Raw genomic sequence first — 19941 nt, 5'->3', positions numbered from 1 at the left:
TTCATCGACTAACTATGATTTTTTGTAGTAATATTTTAATTAAATTTAACAAATCTTTTTTTGTTATTTAATTTGGTATTTTTTATTTTTAAATAAAAATATTTTCAATTAAACATGAATATACTAAAATATTTATAAATGACTGTTACAAATTTAATTAGCTAAACTAATTTTAAAACTTTTAAAATAAAATTTTCAATTATTTTTTGTAACTGTAAATTTAATGAATAGTTATTTTTAATGCTTTTCCTCTTTACTACACGTTTAACTCAGGTTTTTCATAAGTAACTATTTATTTGTGAATAATTCTCTAAAAAAATAACAATAATGAATTATTATTTCTCTACAAAATTGTTTTTATAATTATAAAAATATTTTTTATGAAAATCATTTTACAATATAAATTTAAGAAGAAACAACAATAAACAAATAAATTAAAGACAGTTTAATTTTTCTATTCTTAACTTTTTTCACTAATTTTCTTTTATCTCTGTCTTTGCTGACTTATTTATTTATTTTAATACATTTTATTTTTAAAACATATTCTTTGTCTAAAGTCTTTTTTTCGTATGTTAGCACCTATTTCATTTATTGTACAGATGAAATTAAGTAATTGTGCTGTGTTATCATTTAGTAAATTTTGTCCGTATGGATGAAACTAATAAAATTGCACTACATGTCATGTTGGTCCAATTTACAAAACCTAATTCAACTATCTGCAACTTCTAAGATGTTTTACTTATGGTAAAAGCAATAAAGACCATAGTATAACTATAATTATACCATTTTATACAGAGAAGAAAGAATACAAAGTTTTTTTATTTTTTATTTTTCCATTAAGAAGTGGGGCTCATACTAGAAGTAAAAATTATAAAGTAATTAATAATGCATGTAACAACTTTTACACTCACACACTTAACACAATTTATTTATTTTTTTCTCTTTTCTATCATTAATATTATTTATTATTGTCCCTCTCCTAACTTATATACTTGAATTTAATTTTTGACTCTTTAAATTTTGAAACTTATCAAATAACAATAAGTAGTGTAATCATGTAATTTTGCCTTTGTTAAAGAGGAAACTTAATTAAAAAAATAAATTCCTTCTTCACAATAGACAAAACATGCACTAACATAACAAAAAAACTCAGAAAATATGTTTTTAAAAAAATATTATTTTAAAAATTTATTTTTTAGAAAATATTAAAATATAAATCAGCTGCCTTTACTTCCCTGAATAAATTTAAACATAAGGTTAAACTCACAACCGACCAAAGTTTACAGAAAGCAAATATATTTACTTGAAATATTTGTAGATAACTTTAAATATATGTTTAAAAATATATAAAATTAATTTACCTATAACACAGTTTAATATCAACATTATAATTAAATTAAATTTAAATACATAAAGAAAACTTTTTAATTACTGCGTTGAATCAATTTTAGTAGTTGAATGCCTGAATGTATAATGATTTTATGGTTTAAAAATAAGAAACGAATATAAAACAATGTAAAGAAAAAGAAGAAAAGAGAACATGTGAAAAATGAAAACAAGAGTTATTTTAAAGAAAATACTAACTAATATTCTAAAAATGTTAATTAAAGAATTAAAAAAAGTAAAGTTTTTATTAAAATATATAATAATACATTCATCCTATTACTTTTATTAATAACTTATGATGAATTTCTTTAACAACATGCTTATTTCAAAACAGAAAAATTACATTACATCGACGCAAGTAAACCGAGATATTCACAGTTTGTAATTTACTCGAAATTCCCAGTTCTCATAAACAAAAGGGCAAAAATAACGTGAGTGGTTACCATATACAAAGAAAGCTGTCTCACGGGAGCAAGACACGTCACCACCGCAATAACGATTCCGTTTCCGTCATTCTCAGCTGAAACAGAAAAGTTTGGACAAAGAACAGAGACAGTGACAGAAGTTACAGAGAACTGAATCGTGATTCGGAAATGGCTAAACACGAAGAGCTTCCAATCCCCGTTTTCGAAACTCTGGAGCCTGTATATGGCGGTGATCCTCACTTGGAAGAAGCTCGCCTTCGTTTCGATAATTTGAAGTCTAAATTTCTCAAATTCTTCGGTCACCAACCTCAACTCTTCGCTCGCTCACCGGGTTCCCCTTCTCTCTTTCTTTTGAAAATGAAAAACAGAAAAATTCATTTTCTTTGTTTTCTGTTTTGAGAAAAACGACATGCGTTTAATTGAATTATTACTGTTATTGGCGTTGCAGGGAGAGTGAACTTGATCGGGGAACACATTGACTATGAAGGATACTGTGTGTTGCCCATGGCCATTCGCCAAGATACGATCGTCACCATTCGGAAAAACGAAGGCCAAAACGTTCTTACAATTGCGAATGTCAATGACCAAACATATGCCACGTGTACTTATCCTGCTGATCCTAACCAGGTCCGTGATTATATTCTTCTAATTAATTAATAACAATTAATAACAACAACAATAATAATAACAGTATAATCATAACATTTTTCCATTTTATGTTGTTTTTATGAATCATTTTGGCTATGTATTTTGTTTTTATTATACTGTGGCTTTCTTTCGTTTGCATGCAGGCGCTTGACTTGAAGCATCACAAATGGGGCCACTATTTTATTTGTGGGTGAGTTTAAAAAAAATATAATTAAATCCATATTTCCTTGATGTGGTTGTTTTTAAGGTGAATATGTTTGCAACTAGTATGTTCGTGGGGGTGAGATAATTGTGTTTATCACTGTTGTTTAACTCAGTAAAATAGGTAAGATTATACGGTTTTTGTAGGTACAAAGGTTATTACGACTACGCAAAATCGAAAGGAGTGGACGTTGGTCAACCGGTTGGGCTTGATGTCCTTGTTGATGGAATAGTTCCCACAGGTGGGTTCTTCTGTTTAAATTAGAATGCTGCTATTAGTGAGGGGATTTGTACCTCATCTTCTTTGATTCTCTGTTTAGTTCAATAAACAATGTCTATTTTATACAGGTTCTGGACTTTCAAGCTCTGCGGCGTTTGTTTGTTCTTCTACAATTGCTATTATGGCTGCTTTTGGTGTGAACTTTCCAAAGGTGTGAGCAATTGCTATTATTATTAATATTGTTGTTGTTGTAATGTTCTAACTTGCACGTGTTGTTGATAGAAAGAAATTGCACAAGTTACATGTGACTGTGAACGACATATTGGCACGCAGTCTGGTGGGATGGATCAGGTTGTATGCTTCTTTTGTTACAGATATGTTCTATTCTAATTTTTAATGCAAATATCTCCCACTTACCTGTCCAAACTTTGTCATTTCCTTCAAGTCATCTCTGCATGGATTGACATTCACAACTACTGTGACAGCATCTAGCTAATGTGTACGGGTTGACTATCTGGGTTTTTTATTTATACTTGAAGTATATTGTGTCAAGTGGGTTAACCTATTTATATTTGGTGTTTTATTGTGTCAAATAGATTCTACTATTTGTGCTCTGGTTTGTAACTTTGAAATACATTGTTCAAAGTATTAGATATTCAAATTTTGTTGTCTTTTGAGTTGGAAATGATACAGATGGTTTAAATCTATAATTTTTTAAGCCTTTTGGCCTCAATTTGAAAAGATAATGTATCATTTAATTCATGAGTGAAGTCTGCTTCATTAGCGCATTACTCTACTTTGAGCTAGTTCTCATCATATATTTTTTTACTTTTTGTAAATAATTTTGAACCAAGCCATTTGATGCATGTGGTTGACTCTGCCTAGTCGGAGGAAAAGATTCTCGTTGTTGTGAATAATTTTAAATTGTTACATGGAAGCTATATACGATTTTATCCAATGCATAGTTTATACAAGGCTTCAACGCCAATTCTCTTGCTCTTTGTACATTCTGATGCTGTACCTGGACTTGCATCTTTTTCTTATATTTTTCTTATTTTACTTGATAGGCAATCTCTGTCATGGGCAAAGCAGGGTTTGCAGAGCTGATTGATTTTAATCCAATCCACGCAACAGATGTGGAACTTCCAGCTGGCGGGACTTTTGTTATAGCCCATTCTTTGGCAGCGTCTGAGAAGGCTGTTACTGCTGCTACAAATTATAACAATAGGGTTCTTGAATGCAATTTGGCTTCTGTAAGTACTTTCCAAAATAAGATTCAATTCACTTAGTTCTCTATTCTTATCCACAGCCCTAAGCATTGGTGGATTATATTGGAGTCAGATGGAAATTAGAGGATGGGTGGAATCATCGAATCGACCTTTGTTTGTCCTTACCCTTGTTGCTCTTACTGTTGCATTCAATTGTGACTTTCTGTAGTTAATAACTTCATAATAATGGAGCAAAGCCTGTTTATTGTTCATCATAGTTATCCAATTAAGGCATTAGGCAATTATAATAACAAATGGTCGTGGTGATATTGAGTAATTTATTTAGATTTTTAAACTAGTTATTTGACTAGTGGTACATATTATTATGGTTAGAAATTTTTGTCACTGCAAACCTACCTTAATCTCATTATGTTTCCAACAGTATTTATGTAAAAGATGTATTTTTAAAAATGCATTTCATTTACATGCTTTTGAGTTTCAATCCTCTTAATTCCTTTTTCTCATCAATTGTTATCATAGTAGCGCCATTTTAAGACTGCATAAAATAATGGATAATGTCAATTATATTTTATTCACTTGCAGGTTTCTTTCAAGATAAATGATTAAGTAGGGATGAAAAAGTGTAGGAAAAGAAAGTTTTGATGTGTTTGGATGTTTTGTTTTATACGAGTGAAAAATAATATATTTCGTGGGACTCACAAAAATTTGTGTGTGAAAAAAGTGGTGAATTTTTTATTATATTTTATTGAAATATTTTTTAAAATAATATAAAAATTTAAAAAGTACATAATTAAGAAAAATATTATATTACATTTTTATCTTTTTTGTTAAAATAAATTTTTTATTTCTATTATAAAAATATTATTTTTATATAAACTACCTATTTTTTTATTTTTTTTCCATTTATCCAAACGAGTAAAGTAAAAATTTTTCACTGTATCTCTTATTTTTATCTATTTAAACAACACATATTTTCCATCAGGTTTCTCGTATGTTTCTTTTTCATCATATTCTTGTCTACTTATTTTCTTTCTACTCATTTTCTGTTACATCCAAACATATCATTACTCATTAGTCTTTTATAGCTTCAAGTTTCCTTTGACAATAAAGATTAAAAAAGACAAAGTAAACCTTCAAATTAATACTGAAGATGGTCAAGATCAAACATTTTAGTCTCTGAGGTGAAAATCCTTTGTTAATCCCTAACTTTATAAAACGTCACTTCATTCTCTTTTTCTGCAAAACAGCAATGAAAGTTATAGCATTAAATGACCCAAGACTAACAACCTTTTGTGAAATTGGGGAATAACAAAAGCTTTTTAAAATCTTATGAACTAAAATAATCTATTTATACAATCTTGAGGAATGATTTGAGGGTTTATTTAAAAAAATAAAAAATCATTTGGGTGTGTATGTGTGCATATGCCAAAGCTAGCTCCTAGCTGTTTAGGTGATACTGCAACTTGCAAGTACTCGTATTGTTATATTTATAAACTCAAGAAATGTGATTGTGAACTTTTCCAGATTGTGCTTGGCATAAAGCTAGGAATGAAACCACAAGAGGCAATATTAAAAGTGAAAACATTATCTGATGTTGAAGGCATGTGTGTATCATTTGCCCGTAAACATAACTCTTCTGATCCTGTTCTTGCTGTCAAGGTAATTTTACCAGATATGAGTTTTTCCTTGCAATTAGCTCTGTCAACACAATACATAAGATGCATAATATGTTTATTCAATTGATTGTATAATGTTTAAAGACATTTTAATCTTTCATAAAAGCTATAATCCTTTTCTGGTCTAAATATATAATTTTCCTGTGGGTGCAGGAATTTTTAAAGGAAGAACCTTACACAGCTGTTGAAATTGAAGGAATTACTGGGGAGAAGTTGACATCATCTTTTAGCAATAATACAGCTTATTTGGATGTCATAAACGTTGCTAAGCAATACAAGTTGCACCAGGTGCTTTTTAAAGCCTGGTTAGCAAAATTAATTTTATCCCATTTTTATAGCCACGTCAATATCAGAAAATCAGAATCTACTCAATTTTTTTTTTCCTTTAATTCAGCTACTTACAATTTTAAATGGTGTTTGATATGCATTTTTGTCAGATTTGTGTAATAATTGTCAACCACTGATCGGGATAATATTTATTTGAATGGATTGCATTTAAGCCACAGGGCAGTTACTTCTGTCCTATTTGTATAAGCATGCTTATATCTGAAAATATTTTCTTCAGAAACTTACAGTTTTTAATGATAAATTACTGACAGGATGTTGTTAATTTTTGTGAATTGCATTTATGATTATGTAGCGCGCTTCATGCATTACTATTTAATTTGGAAGTAAGTAAAAATTTTAGTGTGGCTTTTGGTTTTTGCATGGTGCGTCTGCCAACAACCATTTTTCATTGCTGTAACGGTTGACATCTGATTTCTTTATGTACCGCTTCTTAATTTTGAACTTTTGTTTTATACCTAGAGAGCTGCACATGTGTATTCAGAAGCCAATAGGGTTCATGCTTTCAAGGATGTTGTATCATCAAAATTAAGGTGATTTTTTTCATTTTGATCAAATATAATATCTATTCTTCTTCATGACAGCTCATCCGTTTTTATGGAATTCTCATGAGACATTTTTGGGATTGCTTAATTGGTTTAGTTTTGCTTCTGTATTTTCACTAAAATATGTATTCAGGTTCACCTCGGAAGCGTCTGGATTTTGTGATCCTTTTTAGGTGGTTACCATGTTTCTTGGATTTTAACTATTCATTATTGTTTCAGTGAGGATGATAAGCTAAACAAGCTTGGTCACCTTATGAATGAAAGTCATCATAGCTGCAGTGTTTTATATGAATGCAGGTAAATGACACATACACACTACTCTTGGTTTCAGAATGTGCATTATATCATTTAAAAATTATGTATTGGATACTCTTGGGATGGATCTCTCTTCACAAGGCATGATTAGTTTCATGAGCTTTCCAACCTTCAAACAACACAAGGAAAAATACTGCTTGTTTTTATAATGTAGTGTCCTTTTTCATAACATAAAGTTGATATTTTCTTTCTTTATTATTCATGGAATCAGCTGCCCAGAGTTGGAAGAACTTGTAAAAATTTGCCGTGACAATGGTGCTCTTGGGGCAAGGCTAACTGGAGCCGGATGGGGTGGTTGTGCTGTTGCTTTGGTAAAAGAGAACATCGTACCACAATTTATCCTTAGTTTGAAGGTTTGCTATCATATATTCCTTAACAGTCGTATAAACATTAGAAATTTGGAATAAACAAGTTAATAATTCTATATTCGTTCCAGGAACGTTTCTACAAAGCTAGAATTGACAAGGGCGTGATCAAGGAGAACAATGTTGACAATTATGTTTTTGCTTCTAAGCCATCAAGTGGTGCTGCCATCTTCAAATTTTAGCATCATTTCTCTGACCCCCACTTCACTTTTAATTGCTGAAAACATGCAAACTACCATATGAATGTTCTGACCGAATAAGATTAAAATGCTATCCTAATTGTCATTAAGTTGCTTCGATCTGCTTGTTAAATTATTGACCAAACGAATAAGGATTATGTGAACATCAGCGAAGCCAGCTTTTGTAATGGACAAATGATATTCTTACCAAAATGATGTTTTTGTATTTATTTAAAATAGGCTTGTTGTTGCAATTATTTAAAATTGTTTTATTGTATATGCATTATGACTAAAAATTTAAATTGAAAAATAAGCTTAATAGTTAAAAAGAAGGATCAAATGCATTTTTGCAACCGAGTTGTTTGTCATGTTGCACACTTGCATTTTCGATCTTAATGGTGGCAACCAGATAAATCTATGATCTTGCTGTGGCCTAGCAGATCTTGTAATATTAGAATCCACGTGCATTTGTAGCTTTGTCCGTTGACGTGGGTTCAAACTGCACATGATCATGCAAAACTCCTCATTTATTGCGTTATGAGAGGATCTCCATAAAAAAAAAGTCAATAATAGCGTCTTAGTGTCTAATTATTTCTTAGGTCATGACAGTAACATGGTACTCAATTTTTTTAATATGTTATATCTCGAACTCAGTTGATTTATGTGTGATGCGATTTTTGCTCAAATTGTTGCTGAGAGATTCATAGAATTATATAAAATTAGTCGTGTATTTTTTACAAAATAGTTTAAGTTTTTGAATACTTAAATCATAATATCATTTCAAAACTTTCATAAGCAGGTGATCTAAAATTCGATCTATACTACTTTCATTCTTTTTTAATAAAAAAAGTTTAATTCCAGCATTAATTAGATGGGTCTCTACATTACATACACTTTAAGCCCAGAGAACTCTTGTGTGAGAAGGTGTATTTAATATAAAATTATTCATGTCTTTACCTTTTAGATCAAACTTTAGGAATAATTAGTTCATGACAAAAAAAACTAGGTTCATTAAATAGAAAATATTGTGAAAACTGTAAATAATTAGATTGCCTTTAATTGATATTCACATACGTTTCTAAACATTTGCTGAATTGTTTATATATTTATGCTTTGATTTTTGGAAGACCAATCTTTCGAAAGGCCTTTTTTTTTTTTTTTTTTTAACAAAAAGGAGGACATTCTGTTTAATACATTTAATGAAGATCATTGACTCAGAGATGGCGATTGAACTTCTAAAATATAGAAATACCGAAATACTTTATAGCTAAAAAGGGGACCGGGGGGGGGGGGGGGGAGAGAGGAGAAGATAATTTACAAATTATATTATCCAATCAGTACAACCTTTAAAACGAATAAAGTGATGCCACTTATTTTACACATGCCTTTGTATACATTAAAATATAGTTTATTAATGTCTATCTGGTATTGTAGTTAATGATTTTACATATATATTTTTAATTTTTATTCTATTCTAAATTTTTTATGTTATCATATTCTCCATGTAAAACTAAAATCTTAGTTTTTATTCTAATTTAAAAATTTATCAAATTGAAGTTTTATTCTATTTAAAATTTAAGTGATAAAATATAAAAAAATATGTATATTTTAAAAATTGTCCTAGAGATATTGATTATACAACGATGTATTGCCGTGTGGAAGGAGTTGGTAGAGTGGGCCTATCCAGCTGCCAGCTCCCATTTTTGATGTGGCTCCGTGAATCTCCAAAAGCTATTTTCTTTACAATTATTATATTTAAATAAATAAAAAAATGACAATGACGTTGCCTCAAGTCGCAATATCCAACGAAAGGGGAAAAATATTGAAGGTCATGAATGTAAGTTGAATTAAGCTCGTATTAATTTTTAAAATGTTATAGTTCATTATTTTCTATACTTTTAATTGCTAAAGACAAATACTCAATCCTAAGAAATTAATAATAATTTGAAACTAAAATATCTCCAAAGAATTGGCAACATTAGAACCACAAACTGCAAACAAGAATCAGTTTTGGACATTTTAGACTTAAAAATACCTTGTGATTTTTTACCCAAGACAAACAAATATAATAAATATAATTTTTCAATAAAAAATTTACTATTTTTAAATGCTTAAACTTATTTTTTAAAATTGAGTTTAATTAAAAGAAGTGTATTATCTTAAATCTGTGTTACTAATTTTACGTTTGATATATGTTTAATATATTAGTCCTCTAGTTTTTAAAATTTTCATTTTTGTCATTATCTTTTAAAGATATTTTAAATATTTTTTAATTTTATTAATTTTTGTTGTTATTATTGTTATTAATATTAACATGACTTTTTTTATATACCTTCTTCTTCTCATCTTCTTTATCTTTTTGTCTTTGTTGTACTCCTCTTTTTGTTTTTCTATAACCCCTCATCCTCACAACATAGACACTAACATATATACTTCATCACCATACAATGCTTCCTCCCACACAATACTTGGAGCCATTAATTACCTCCTATTTTATCATTACCATCTCAAGAACCCAACCACCATCTCTATTAAGTGCCCCCATCATCACAATAGAAGAATAAGAAGAAATAACAATAAAAAAAAAAAAGTTTATGTAGTGAAAAGACAATGATTAATTTAAACGTTAATATGCGTTTAAAAAATAGACAACTAAAATAAAGCTATTAAAAAAGACCAAACCATAAAAGAAATTAGAGAACTAAAAGTGTAACTTTATCTAACTTTTTTACATGACGAGAGCTAATACAAAATAAAGTTGACATTTCATATAAAAAATATTTTAATAATTCAACTACAGGGACAAAATCTAAAACTTTCCTATATAATAAAAAGGAATACTTTTAAAAAAATATATGAAATATTCTTGAGAAAGGTTTGTGAATATATTTTAAAATAATAAATAATATTACTAAAAAAACTTACCAATTTTTTAAAGTTAGTTGACTCTAAATATATTTTCTTAAAATAATCAAATATTAACTAAATTCGTTTTAGCTTATTAAGAAAATAGTTTAATTAAAAACAGAAGTCTGATTATGTCGAAATGCCATGTAAAATAGTAATAAACTTTTGGTTAATTATGTAAATATGTATGCGAAAAGGTTGGGTGAGTCACGGCTCTCCTTTCTCGTAACTAAGACCCGCCATTGAATGACACACTTAACATTAAAAATATAGAAAAGAATGTTAAAAATAATGAGTTAGTAATTGCGTACAATTCAAGTAACTTGAAGAAATAATTTGTTATGAAAATAAGATTGAAATTATAATAAACTCAAGCTTTGCAAATTAATCAAATTATAATAAACTTTAGAGTATAAATTTGAGCACTTCTTTTTTATAATTACATAGGGACGTACTTTTACACCTAGTAATAAGAATTTTTATGTTAAATAAATTAATATTCCCTTAAATATTTATTCAATAAAATAAAATTTTATTTAGAATAAAAATATTTCAACACAATATTGAGTATAATAATATTTATTCATTAGTATTTTATGAACTAAATTATTTAGTGAGATTAAAATATTTATATTTCTCTATTTTTAATATTTTTAATATCTCATATACTTTATGCAACCGTGTACTAGACTAATTATAGAAACAATAATCCGTAGACAAATAAGTAATGGATGGAAAGGTGGATGATGGGCAAATAGTCATTAGTTTGAATCGTGTATAAGAAATATCATCACAAATTGCCTAATTTAGATATAATTATCGTATCTTTAACTAGATTTGAAGGATTCATTAGCTTATAAGTTCACGCGTAAAACAGACTAACCTGAACACCACTTTGATCCCAATAAAATAAATTAAAAAGACAAATCTAAGATCTTATATTATTATAATGATCATCATCATTCCTATCATAAGGAAAACTCCGGAGAAAACAAAAATCATTTTTGGAAGTGTGTATTTAAACGTATATTTAAAAAATTGTGCATGATAAAGTTTTTATTGAAAATTATATAACATTATAATAATACTAAATGTTATAAATTTAAATAATATTAATTTAAAATTTTTTATTACATATCTTTTTGCATGTAATAAAAGGTGAAAATAAAGAGAGTAGATGGGAGCCACGGTGTGAATTGTTGAGTTGCCAACTGTGAAAGAGTGTTGTCTATAATGGATACATCCCATCCCCAATCTTCGCTCTATAAATATGCCGTTTTCGAAAGCACATTGCCATGAAATCAAGAGAGAGAGATCTTTGTTTGAACAAATCTTAAATTCGCTGTAATTTCGGTATATCTATCTATCTATAGTCTCTGTTCTTGCCAACTTCCCTCTTTTTCTCGCTCTCTGCTAATTCATCTCTTACGCCATTGGATCTGGGGTTCCTTCCCCTACCTTCAAAGGTATATTCACTTTTCCTTACTTCTTCTTCTTCCTATCACATTCTTTTTTATTGTTTGTAATGGCTGATGCTAGTTTAAAGTTGTTGACTTTCTTCCATTTCATGGGTGCCCATTTATAATATACGTGGTTCCGGTGTAAGTTTATATATATATATTGCGTGCGGGGTATTCACCAGTGGCGGTTGGGAGGTATCACCATTGTGTATATTTAATTATGTTTGTATATATATTTTCTGGGGTTAATTTCTTATGTGTCTTTGTCATGTGTTGGTCTTGCTTTTTTTCTGGCTAAGAACCATTTCTCTGTCTTTGGTGGCACCCTCTGTGTTTTCCTTATTTTGATTACCCCCCCCGGCTGTTTTTGTCCTCAAGTTTTTTTTTTTTTGTTATGTTTCATTCTTTTTGGTCTAAAGACTAAATGATTTGTTTGTCTGTTTTGTATTGTTTAAAAGTTTGAATAGCTGCTTTTGGGTAGCTTAAAGTTGTATCATTTGATTTGCTTCTTCATTCTTCTACCTCCTGATTAGACTACCTCCAAAATCATCGTAGGTTAGGTTCAATTGATTGAACTCTGTCTCTAATTGTGATGCAGGGTCATTTGGATTGCAGTGTTTTTTCTTTTGTTTTTGGAGGGGTGGTGGTGTTGGTGGCAGGTGAATAGAGCATAGGAAGGAAGAGTAATACTTTTGGTGGCTATAATTAACTTTATTTTTGTCTGGATCTGTCTAATGTGAAATTGTAGAAGAATTGGGATTGGGTTGTATTGAAAACTGTCTCCTTGATTATTTATGGTCAATTATGCCCTCAGTATATAACATTTGTTTATGGTATGATGGATTGAGTTCAAGGGTTAAGTTTCTGGGGGCAGTTTAGAGGAAATTTTATAGTGTAACAAGCAAGGAGAAGTTAGATTAGGTTTGTGGCTTTGGAATGGATCACAGAAGTGCAAGGGATAAGGATACTGATGTTGATCTTGAAAGTGGATTGCCTCTAATTGGAGATGATTCAAATGAAGTCTCTCCTCTTAGTAGTTCGAAACAAGGAAAGACATTATTTACTAAGATTTCTGGTGGGTCTGATGGAGGTTCTGTTAAAGGTGAAGATGAGCCTAATTTATACTGCAATAAGTTAAATGTTAGTGAATTGTCTGTGGATGTGACGAAAGTCATAAACAAGCCAAAGATGGGGAAAGATTCAGTGAAACGTTTGGAGCAGATCCCAGTAAAGGAGAAACGTAAAAAGGCATGTAATAAGAAGGCTCCCAAACCTCCAAGATCTCCACAGCCTCCAACATTGGATGCAGCTGACCATAAGCTAATCAGGGAGCTATCTGAACTTGCCATGATGAAGCGTGCAAGGATAGAGCGTATGAAAGCCTTGAAGAAAATAAAAACTGCTAAATCATCATCCTCCAACGGCAGCAGCATTTTGGCTATGGTTTTCACTGTTATCTTCTTTATTGTGATAATATTCCAAGGTAACATTTGCATTAAAAGTAGATTTTATCTATCACATGGCATTTTTTTAATAGTTTTGTTAACATTAGTCCTTAGGCTTAAGGTTAATATTTTCCTTTTATTTATAATCTTGTGCATTTTAAGACGAAGGGAATTAGCTCTGACTTTGAACCATAAAAAAATTGTTGTGAAAGATTCTTCCTAACTGTGTTAAGTTAGAGACCATTTCAAAATTTGAGATCATAGGACTCTTTTCTGTATGATATTGAGATCATAGGACTAGAAGATTGGATCAATTCAAATCTTGTGGAATCGAAACTCTTTAGACATGTTTTCATGGAAATTTTGGCATACACTAGAGCTTTTGTTTCCTTTTTCCATGTTATGCATTGTTCACTGATTATTCTGCTCTGGCTAACCAGATCAGGTTTTAACTTTTATCTGTGATTTTAGCCATGATTGCTTGTATTTTTTAAATACATTCCTATCACTATTTATTGGGCTCCTTCGGAGTCAATCTGGTTATTTTAATCTAAATATACCTTAACTTTCTTTAGTTCTCGTGGTCTTGAGATTTTCATGATATCATGAATCAATCGCCTATTATTTTTTCTTTCTTGTAAATTATAAACCAATGTAGCATGCAAGATGGGATCAAAGTACTTCCTATGGTGTTGTTTCTTTCTTGTTCTGACAGTTGACCACATTTTAGCTTGATTTGTATTTAATCAGATGTTCCTGTTGCAGGCGTGTCATCTAGAGAAAGCTCAGTGGCAAGTTTCCAGGGATCTCCTCTATCCACAGGAGAATCAGAGGGTGGTTTAATTTCTGTTCAGTACCAACTCAATCCATCTACAAGTGATTCAAATGCTCCTGGTTCAGAATCTCACAAGTAAGTTGAAATGCATGCCACACTCTGAAGTCCGAACCCCCTTTATTTCTCACCTCATTCACATAAAAATACATTACTGTTTCATATTTTCCCTAATATCAATTTTGCTACTTGATGGTACCTTGCAGTTTTGTACAGCAGGTAGCAGGTTCAGATTTGCCTGAAAAAACTAAGGAGGGATTCAGGTTAATGCAGTTTCATTGACAAAAAGAATATCATCTTTATCGAACAAATGATGGCTCGCTGATCCTGTGCTTCTCATACGTGCTCTATTTCTTGTCTCTCAATATATATTCCTTTATGTATTGGTAATTTATTCCCGTTATGTATATTAACCAATGTTGGGGTGAGTTAAATTACCATAACAAAGTCGCGAATGTTCTTCATTGGCTTGCAAAATACGTGCTGTCACTTTTTACCTCAGCAACTCTCAGTATATTTTGCTTTTGAAGATCACTCACTGATACTAAATTACTAATTATTATGTTCTGGTGTCTTTTGCATTGCATTGAGACAACAGGTATGTAACTTAGTGCTTCATGTTACAACTAATATTTTATGTACAACACACAAGCACATTTCAGAAAGAAAGGGGCTTCACCAATTACTTTTCTTGTGAGAGAGGAAAATTTTCTCATTCTGGCTAATCAATAAGGCGTGTGGCACTCTCAATTTCCAATTAAGAATAAGAAATGTGTCAGGTGTGGCTCTCGATTTTGTCTTATGTGATGCCAGCTTTGACTTTGTTGTGCATGTTGTGTAACAGCATGAACATGTGACCTTTGCTCCTTCTGGGATCCCAAAAAGAAAATTTAAGAAAAACTCGACTTTGAATCGGAGACGTTTGTTTTACACGCTTCTTGCAAGAACGCGGTTGAAGCCGTACATTTGGGATGTTTTCAAGTTAATAGCTAGAAACAAGGATAACCTGTATTAATTATAAAGTTGGTTTCTTTTGATAATAATTGTCACAGGTCCAATTACATTTCAAAAAATATATAAAAAAGTGTAAAAAAAATAAATGGACCCTGGAAGACTAAATAGCCATAAATAGGAGGACTAACTAGCAACAACCTAAATATTAGGGGTTAAACGTTAAAAAGGAAGCAACATGTTTTGCCTCGACCACGATGTCCTAAACTTTTTTGGGAACATGTGATTGTGAATCATCACTATACGAAGTTTCCTCATATAGGACACGGACACTTGTACAATCTCTCATACTGTGCCAGAAAGAAGTTCTGGATGAGTGAAACTCAATTCAACGTGTGCTCCTCCCGGCTTAATTTTCTTCTTCCTCAAATCCCAGTTTCATAATAGAAATATGAGATTATATTCAATATGCCAAAATCGACATAAACGTGCCCAGATTAATAATTACTATATGTTGCCTAATATTATTGCTTGTAACCTCCTCTTCTTTGAAGATTTATTATTTGGGAAATGATATTTGCACATAATTTTTGTGCACATACTTTTACAGAGTATCATTAACGGTGGAAAAATGTTTATTCAGGTATAGTGCTTAAGATGGTCGCGCTGATATGTTGTGACCGCTTATAATTAAATTAATGAATGACAGAAAAAGAGAGTAAGGAAACAAGAGTTTGATGATTATGGATTTTGTCATTTATGTGAGTTGCATCTAACATAATAGTTGTAGCTTTAGTTGACCTAATTGCAAAGCTGTGGTGAAGCAAGGAGGTTGTCAAAAATCATATGGTTTATGGAGTGCTGCTCCAAAGTACACACAGAAACGTATTGTTTACAAAACCAACCATCTAAGTATTTATTTAATAAGAATAATATTCCTACAACTAACTACTAAGTGCTATTACAACTAGTAATAGGACAGAAGAGGGGTGAACAAATCACCCCTTAAGTAGTAGTTTGATTATAGCAGAAGCCACATCCACTAGCTTCTGCACAATGTCGTTTCTGTCCCCTAATGGTGAATGATTTGAGCCATTGAATTTTTTGTCACAACTACTCACTTCTTTGACAGCATCAGATATGCAGTAACTGGCAAAGCCAAAACGGCTTTGGCTTATGGCATCAGCTGCTTGTGGGAGAATGTATTTGACAACTGGGATATATGACTCGGCACAGAAAGCCAAGGCTTGTTCCAACTCACGATCTGAGGTTTGCTTGATCAACCCCTCAATGTAACTCAGTGTGTCAGTTGCATTTGCCACAATGTTGTTGACCATTAAGAGAGCCACCCCTTTAAGATCAGTTTTTGGGCTTAGAGGGTTTGAATGTAGGATTGAGCTGCAAAGGTCATAAAAGGGTGTCTTTTGGCATATTTGGTCTACCAAATCGCCACTCCCATCCTTCCCCAGGAAAGAGGGTTGGGATAGTGTGAAGGGTATAGAAGCAAGAAGAATAATCTGAATTGCAGTAAGAGACACACAGGTTGAGCTCCTACCCATTTTTCTCTTGTGACAAGTAGGGGAATGAGAATGGCCTAGGCTCTTTCTGGGATGCTATTTAAGGTTAAAAAAAAAAGATTATTCGATACCCTTTGTAGCATAAATATTTTAAAGGAAAAGAGATAGATAAAGAAAGAAAAGAAAATGACAAATATGATAAGTGATATAATGAGCAAGTTATAGGAATAGAGGGGGATCTATGATGAAGATAAAATTAATGAGTGAATGAGTTAAAAATTTGAAATGAGGAAAAATAGTTGGACCAGTGTTTCTAAGTTCTATTTATGTATATTTTGTAGTCCTCTACATTAAAAAAAGTTGTCACAGGTTTGGTGTTACCTGATTTCCCTGTTTAACCATGAGCTGCAGTTGCCTCTACACATTGTTTAAGGTTGAATAGGCCTTGGTTCACGGGTGTCTTTATTCATTTGGCTTTTATTGCCGATGCCACACCTTCTTTTATGTTCCCTACTTTCCCAGAAGAAGCCAAATTTGAGAACTTTCTAGACGATGTTCTCTTCATTAAACCGCTTCTTTTGAACTAAAGAATGAAGAGAGGGCCAGAGACAGACACAACCACTAGTTTTGCTACTGAGATTTCATTCATTAAAACAACATGATTACATGCAACACACCAATTTTTTATTGCTCAAAGATCAAAGCAGAATCATCAACCAGCGCACCAAAGACAGATGCTAACTAACAACCATGGTTGGCATTATCATGTACTTCTCTCCTTGAGAGTTTCAATTTCTTGTTAGTTCTAACACATTTAAGCCATTGTTTTATTTTATGAGAATTAGTCGTTTCAATTAAATAAACTATGAAATATAATATTAAACTCTACCATCACTTTGGAAGTGTGCACCAAAATTTGTAACAAACTAGGGTAAGATTTTCTTTGTGGTACATGGAAAATTTGCCTGTCCTAATAACGGGCTTCATTCTGCAATTGAGACTCCATTTATTAACAAAACTCCATGTTTAAAAGAAGTAGCTTTATTTTTTGAGCTTAAAACAGAACTATCAAAAAATTATTTAGCAACAAGCCTAGCATGAATAGTCTTGTGGATACACCTCTTTATTAACATTGAAGAAAAAAAAATTGTGAAAAGTGAAATTTTTTGAGAAAAAAATTGTGAATACCTCTTCTTTTTGAAAAATAAAAAATGAAGAATATATATATTGTTTTTGCAATCATATAGCATCGTTAAAGTGTTCTTATATCTTCAAAAAGATTAATAGTAGTTAAAATTTATGATTTTATTTTGGAAATAAGGGAAAGAATTTTCATTCTTAATTATTAATATATTTACCATTAAAATTTCAGGAATTTGTTTGAATGTTCATTCGGAAAAAACAAAATCTTTTAAACAAGGTGAGAACTTTTTCCAACTTAAACCATGGAAACAGAAACAGAGAACCCTGCACCAATTTTTATGATCACCCAATCTCATCAAATTAACATTATAAGAAAATACTTGAATAACAAACAAGGCCAACAATTTCCAATAACTTATATTATATACCTATATAGGCTTCATTTTCACACAAAATTGCTCCCTTTATCATTTTATATTCGGATAATTTGTTTAAAGGCACATTTTATTCTGCCAAAAAACATAAAACTCATGGCATCATAATCTATTCCTCTATCTAGAGCAAAAGTCTAACAACGGCCCTTGTAACGTTTGCAACATCATTCATACCATTGTTCTCATTGGTAAGTGGTGATTTCCCAGAAAATCCCTTCTCACAAGAAGTGGCCTCAACAGCAGAATCACTTGCCGCATCTTCTGCAAACTTGGGGTTCCCAGTTTTCAAAGCTTCAGTGGCTTGTGGCACATCAGCTTCCAAAATTGCTTTGTACTTACCAGCACATGAAATCAATGCATTCTTTTCCACTTTCCCCTTAAGAAGTTGATTGATTTTGTTCAATGCTTCATTTGCTTTGCCTTTGATCACATCGACCAGGATTAGTGCTAGGCCTTCAATATCTGCACCAGAGCTACGTGGGTCTGCTTTAAGGAGTTGAACACAAAGATTTGGATTAGGGGTTTGCTTGCATGTGTCTTCTATGAGTTTCACATCATCTGGTTTCAACACTCTACAATGAGTTATTGGCATTGAAATTGTAGCTACAACGATAATGCTAAAGATTAGAGATATGTGCTTCATGTTTAGCATCTTTGTAAGAATAATCTATGTAATGTGCTATTCTGCGGAGCTTCTACTGTTCTTTCAGCATTAAATAGACAATTGCCTGCACATTCACTCATCAATTTCAAGGCATATCCTGGGGATTAAATGCATATTGGCTAAATTATTTCATTAGTAAAATTTAATTATCCTTTAAAAAACACTTAATTCTTTTGAAGGATTAAATGATTAAAAAATTTACCATTATTAGCAGACTCATTAATAATGTTTTATTAAAAAATTATTAAATAATTCTAACAAAATGATTAAATTTTTTGTTTGTATATTTTTCTCTATATAGATAAATAAGAAATACGATTAATTATTCAGATTTATTAATATTTTCATTTTTATAATTTTTGAAAGAATTTTAAAAGTAAAATTACTATCTTCCTTAAAATATATTTTTTCTCAAACAAGGGATAAATTATGTTATTAGTAAAATTTAATTATGCTTTAGAAAATACTTAATTTCTTTACTAACTATTACCCCCCTAGTCCTATGTATCTACGCAGGGAGAGAAGATTAAATTAAATTTATTTTTATTTATCTGTTTATGTAAATAGAATTTGTAGATTGAATTAAATAAAATATTTGGTAACTTATCATTTCTATTTATAAAAATATACATTTTTTTGTAAATAAAAAATTACTCGAAGTGTTTGATCGATACCAGCAATACTTTTTGGTAATAAAATATTTTATATTGAAACTTATTAGGAACTTTTATTTTTTCGGAAATTATATGGAATCAACTTAAAAACATTTAGATTAAAGCTATTCAACTCAAAAAATCAAAATTATTCTCATTAATAGCTACCATTTAATAAATATATACTAAGTGATTACACTCATAAAAATAAAAAATTTCTGATAGACAAAAATCAAAATGTATCTATATCCATTTACGCACTTTTCCAAAATGAAATATATAGACGATTTTTTTATTAACTTACCTGTAAAGGAAATATATCTATTATTTAATTTTTTAGTCTTATTTAAACTGAAACCTTAAATAAGTGTATAAATAAAAAATATTAAGAGTATAAAATC

At 30.7% G+C, this 19941-nt stretch overlaps 4 protein-coding genes across 4 annotated transcripts; 2 read left to right on the top strand and 2 right to left on the bottom strand.

Moving 5' to 3' along the window:
* The first annotated feature begins 1979 nt into the window (after positions 1 to 1979).
* On the top strand, positions 1980 to 7537 carry LOC113852764 (galactokinase-like). The gene is made up of 13 exons (XM_027483132.1): positions 1980 to 2142; positions 2260 to 2438; positions 2603 to 2649; positions 2808 to 2902; positions 3009 to 3091; positions 3163 to 3231; positions 3948 to 4133; positions 5634 to 5768; positions 5939 to 6073; positions 6593 to 6663; positions 6895 to 6972; positions 7202 to 7343; positions 7427 to 7537. The coding sequence occupies exons 1-13, from the start codon at positions 1980 to 1982 to the stop codon at positions 7535 to 7537; spliced, it is 1494 nt and encodes a 497-aa protein (XP_027338933.1).
* A 5300-nt stretch (positions 7538 to 12837) lies between these two features.
* On the top strand, positions 12838 to 14460 carry LOC113852230. The gene is made up of 3 exons (XM_027482468.1): positions 12838 to 13384; positions 14112 to 14256; positions 14385 to 14460. The coding sequence occupies exons 1-3, from the start codon at positions 12838 to 12840 to the stop codon at positions 14458 to 14460; spliced, it is 768 nt and encodes a 255-aa protein (XP_027338269.1).
* A 1667-nt stretch (positions 14461 to 16127) lies between these two features.
* Positions 16128 to 16844, bottom strand: LOC113853072 (pectinesterase inhibitor-like). Its single transcript, XM_027483520.1, has one exon. It carries the CDS (start codon positions 16686 to 16688, stop codon positions 16128 to 16130), a length of 561 nt encoding a protein of 186 aa, XP_027339321.1. The 5' UTR covers positions 16689 to 16844.
* Positions 16845 to 18344: 1500 nt separating this feature from the next.
* Positions 18345 to 18875, bottom strand: LOC113853067 (cell wall / vacuolar inhibitor of fructosidase 1-like). The gene has a single exon (XM_027483515.1). The coding sequence runs from the start codon at positions 18873 to 18875 to the stop codon at positions 18345 to 18347; it is 531 nt and encodes a 176-aa protein (XP_027339316.1).
* Positions 18876 to 19941: the final 1066 nt, after the last annotated feature.

This window comes from Abrus precatorius, unplaced genomic scaffold (genome assembly GCF_003935025.1).
Source record: "Abrus precatorius isolate BTA unplaced genomic scaffold, Abrus_2018 Scaffold10, whole genome shotgun sequence".
NCBI lineage: Eukaryota > Viridiplantae > Streptophyta > Magnoliopsida > Fabales > Fabaceae > Abrus > Abrus precatorius.
Note: the sequence above shows the minus strand (reverse complement) of the source record. Positions and strands in the feature narration are given on the sequence as shown.

What these genes read in the sequence shown, in the direction of transcription:
- LOC113852764 (XM_027483132.1), top strand. Translation starts at nt 1,980, where the DNA reads ATGGCTAAACACGAAGAGCTTCCAATCCCCGTTTTCGAAACTCTGGAG. An exon ending in AGTCTGGTGGGATGGATCAG is followed by an intron (nt 3,232 to 3,947) that starts GTTGTATGCTTC and finishes TTTACTTGATAG; the next exon opens with GCAATCTCTGTCATGGGCAA. An exon ending in TTGAATGCAATTTGGCTTCT is followed by an intron (nt 4,134 to 5,633) that starts GTAAGTACTTTC and finishes GAACTTTTCCAG; the next exon opens with ATTGTGCTTGGCATAAAGCT.
- LOC113852230 (XM_027482468.1), top strand. Translation starts at nt 12,838, where the DNA reads ATGGATCACAGAAGTGCAAGGGATAAGGATACTGATGTTGATCTTGAA. An exon ending in TATTGTGATAATATTCCAAG is followed by an intron (nt 13,385 to 14,111) that starts GTAACATTTGCA and finishes TTCCTGTTGCAG; the next exon opens with GCGTGTCATCTAGAGAAAGC. An exon ending in CCTGGTTCAGAATCTCACAA is followed by an intron (nt 14,257 to 14,384) that starts GTAAGTTGAAAT and finishes GGTACCTTGCAG; the next exon opens with TTTTGTACAGCAGGTAGCAG.
- LOC113853072 (XM_027483520.1), bottom strand. Translation starts at nt 16,688, where the DNA reads ATGGGTAGGAGCTCAACCTGTGTGTCTCTTACTGCAATTCAGATTATT.
- LOC113853067 (XM_027483515.1), bottom strand. Translation starts at nt 18,875, where the DNA reads ATGCTAAACATGAAGCACATATCTCTAATCTTTAGCATTATCGTTGTA.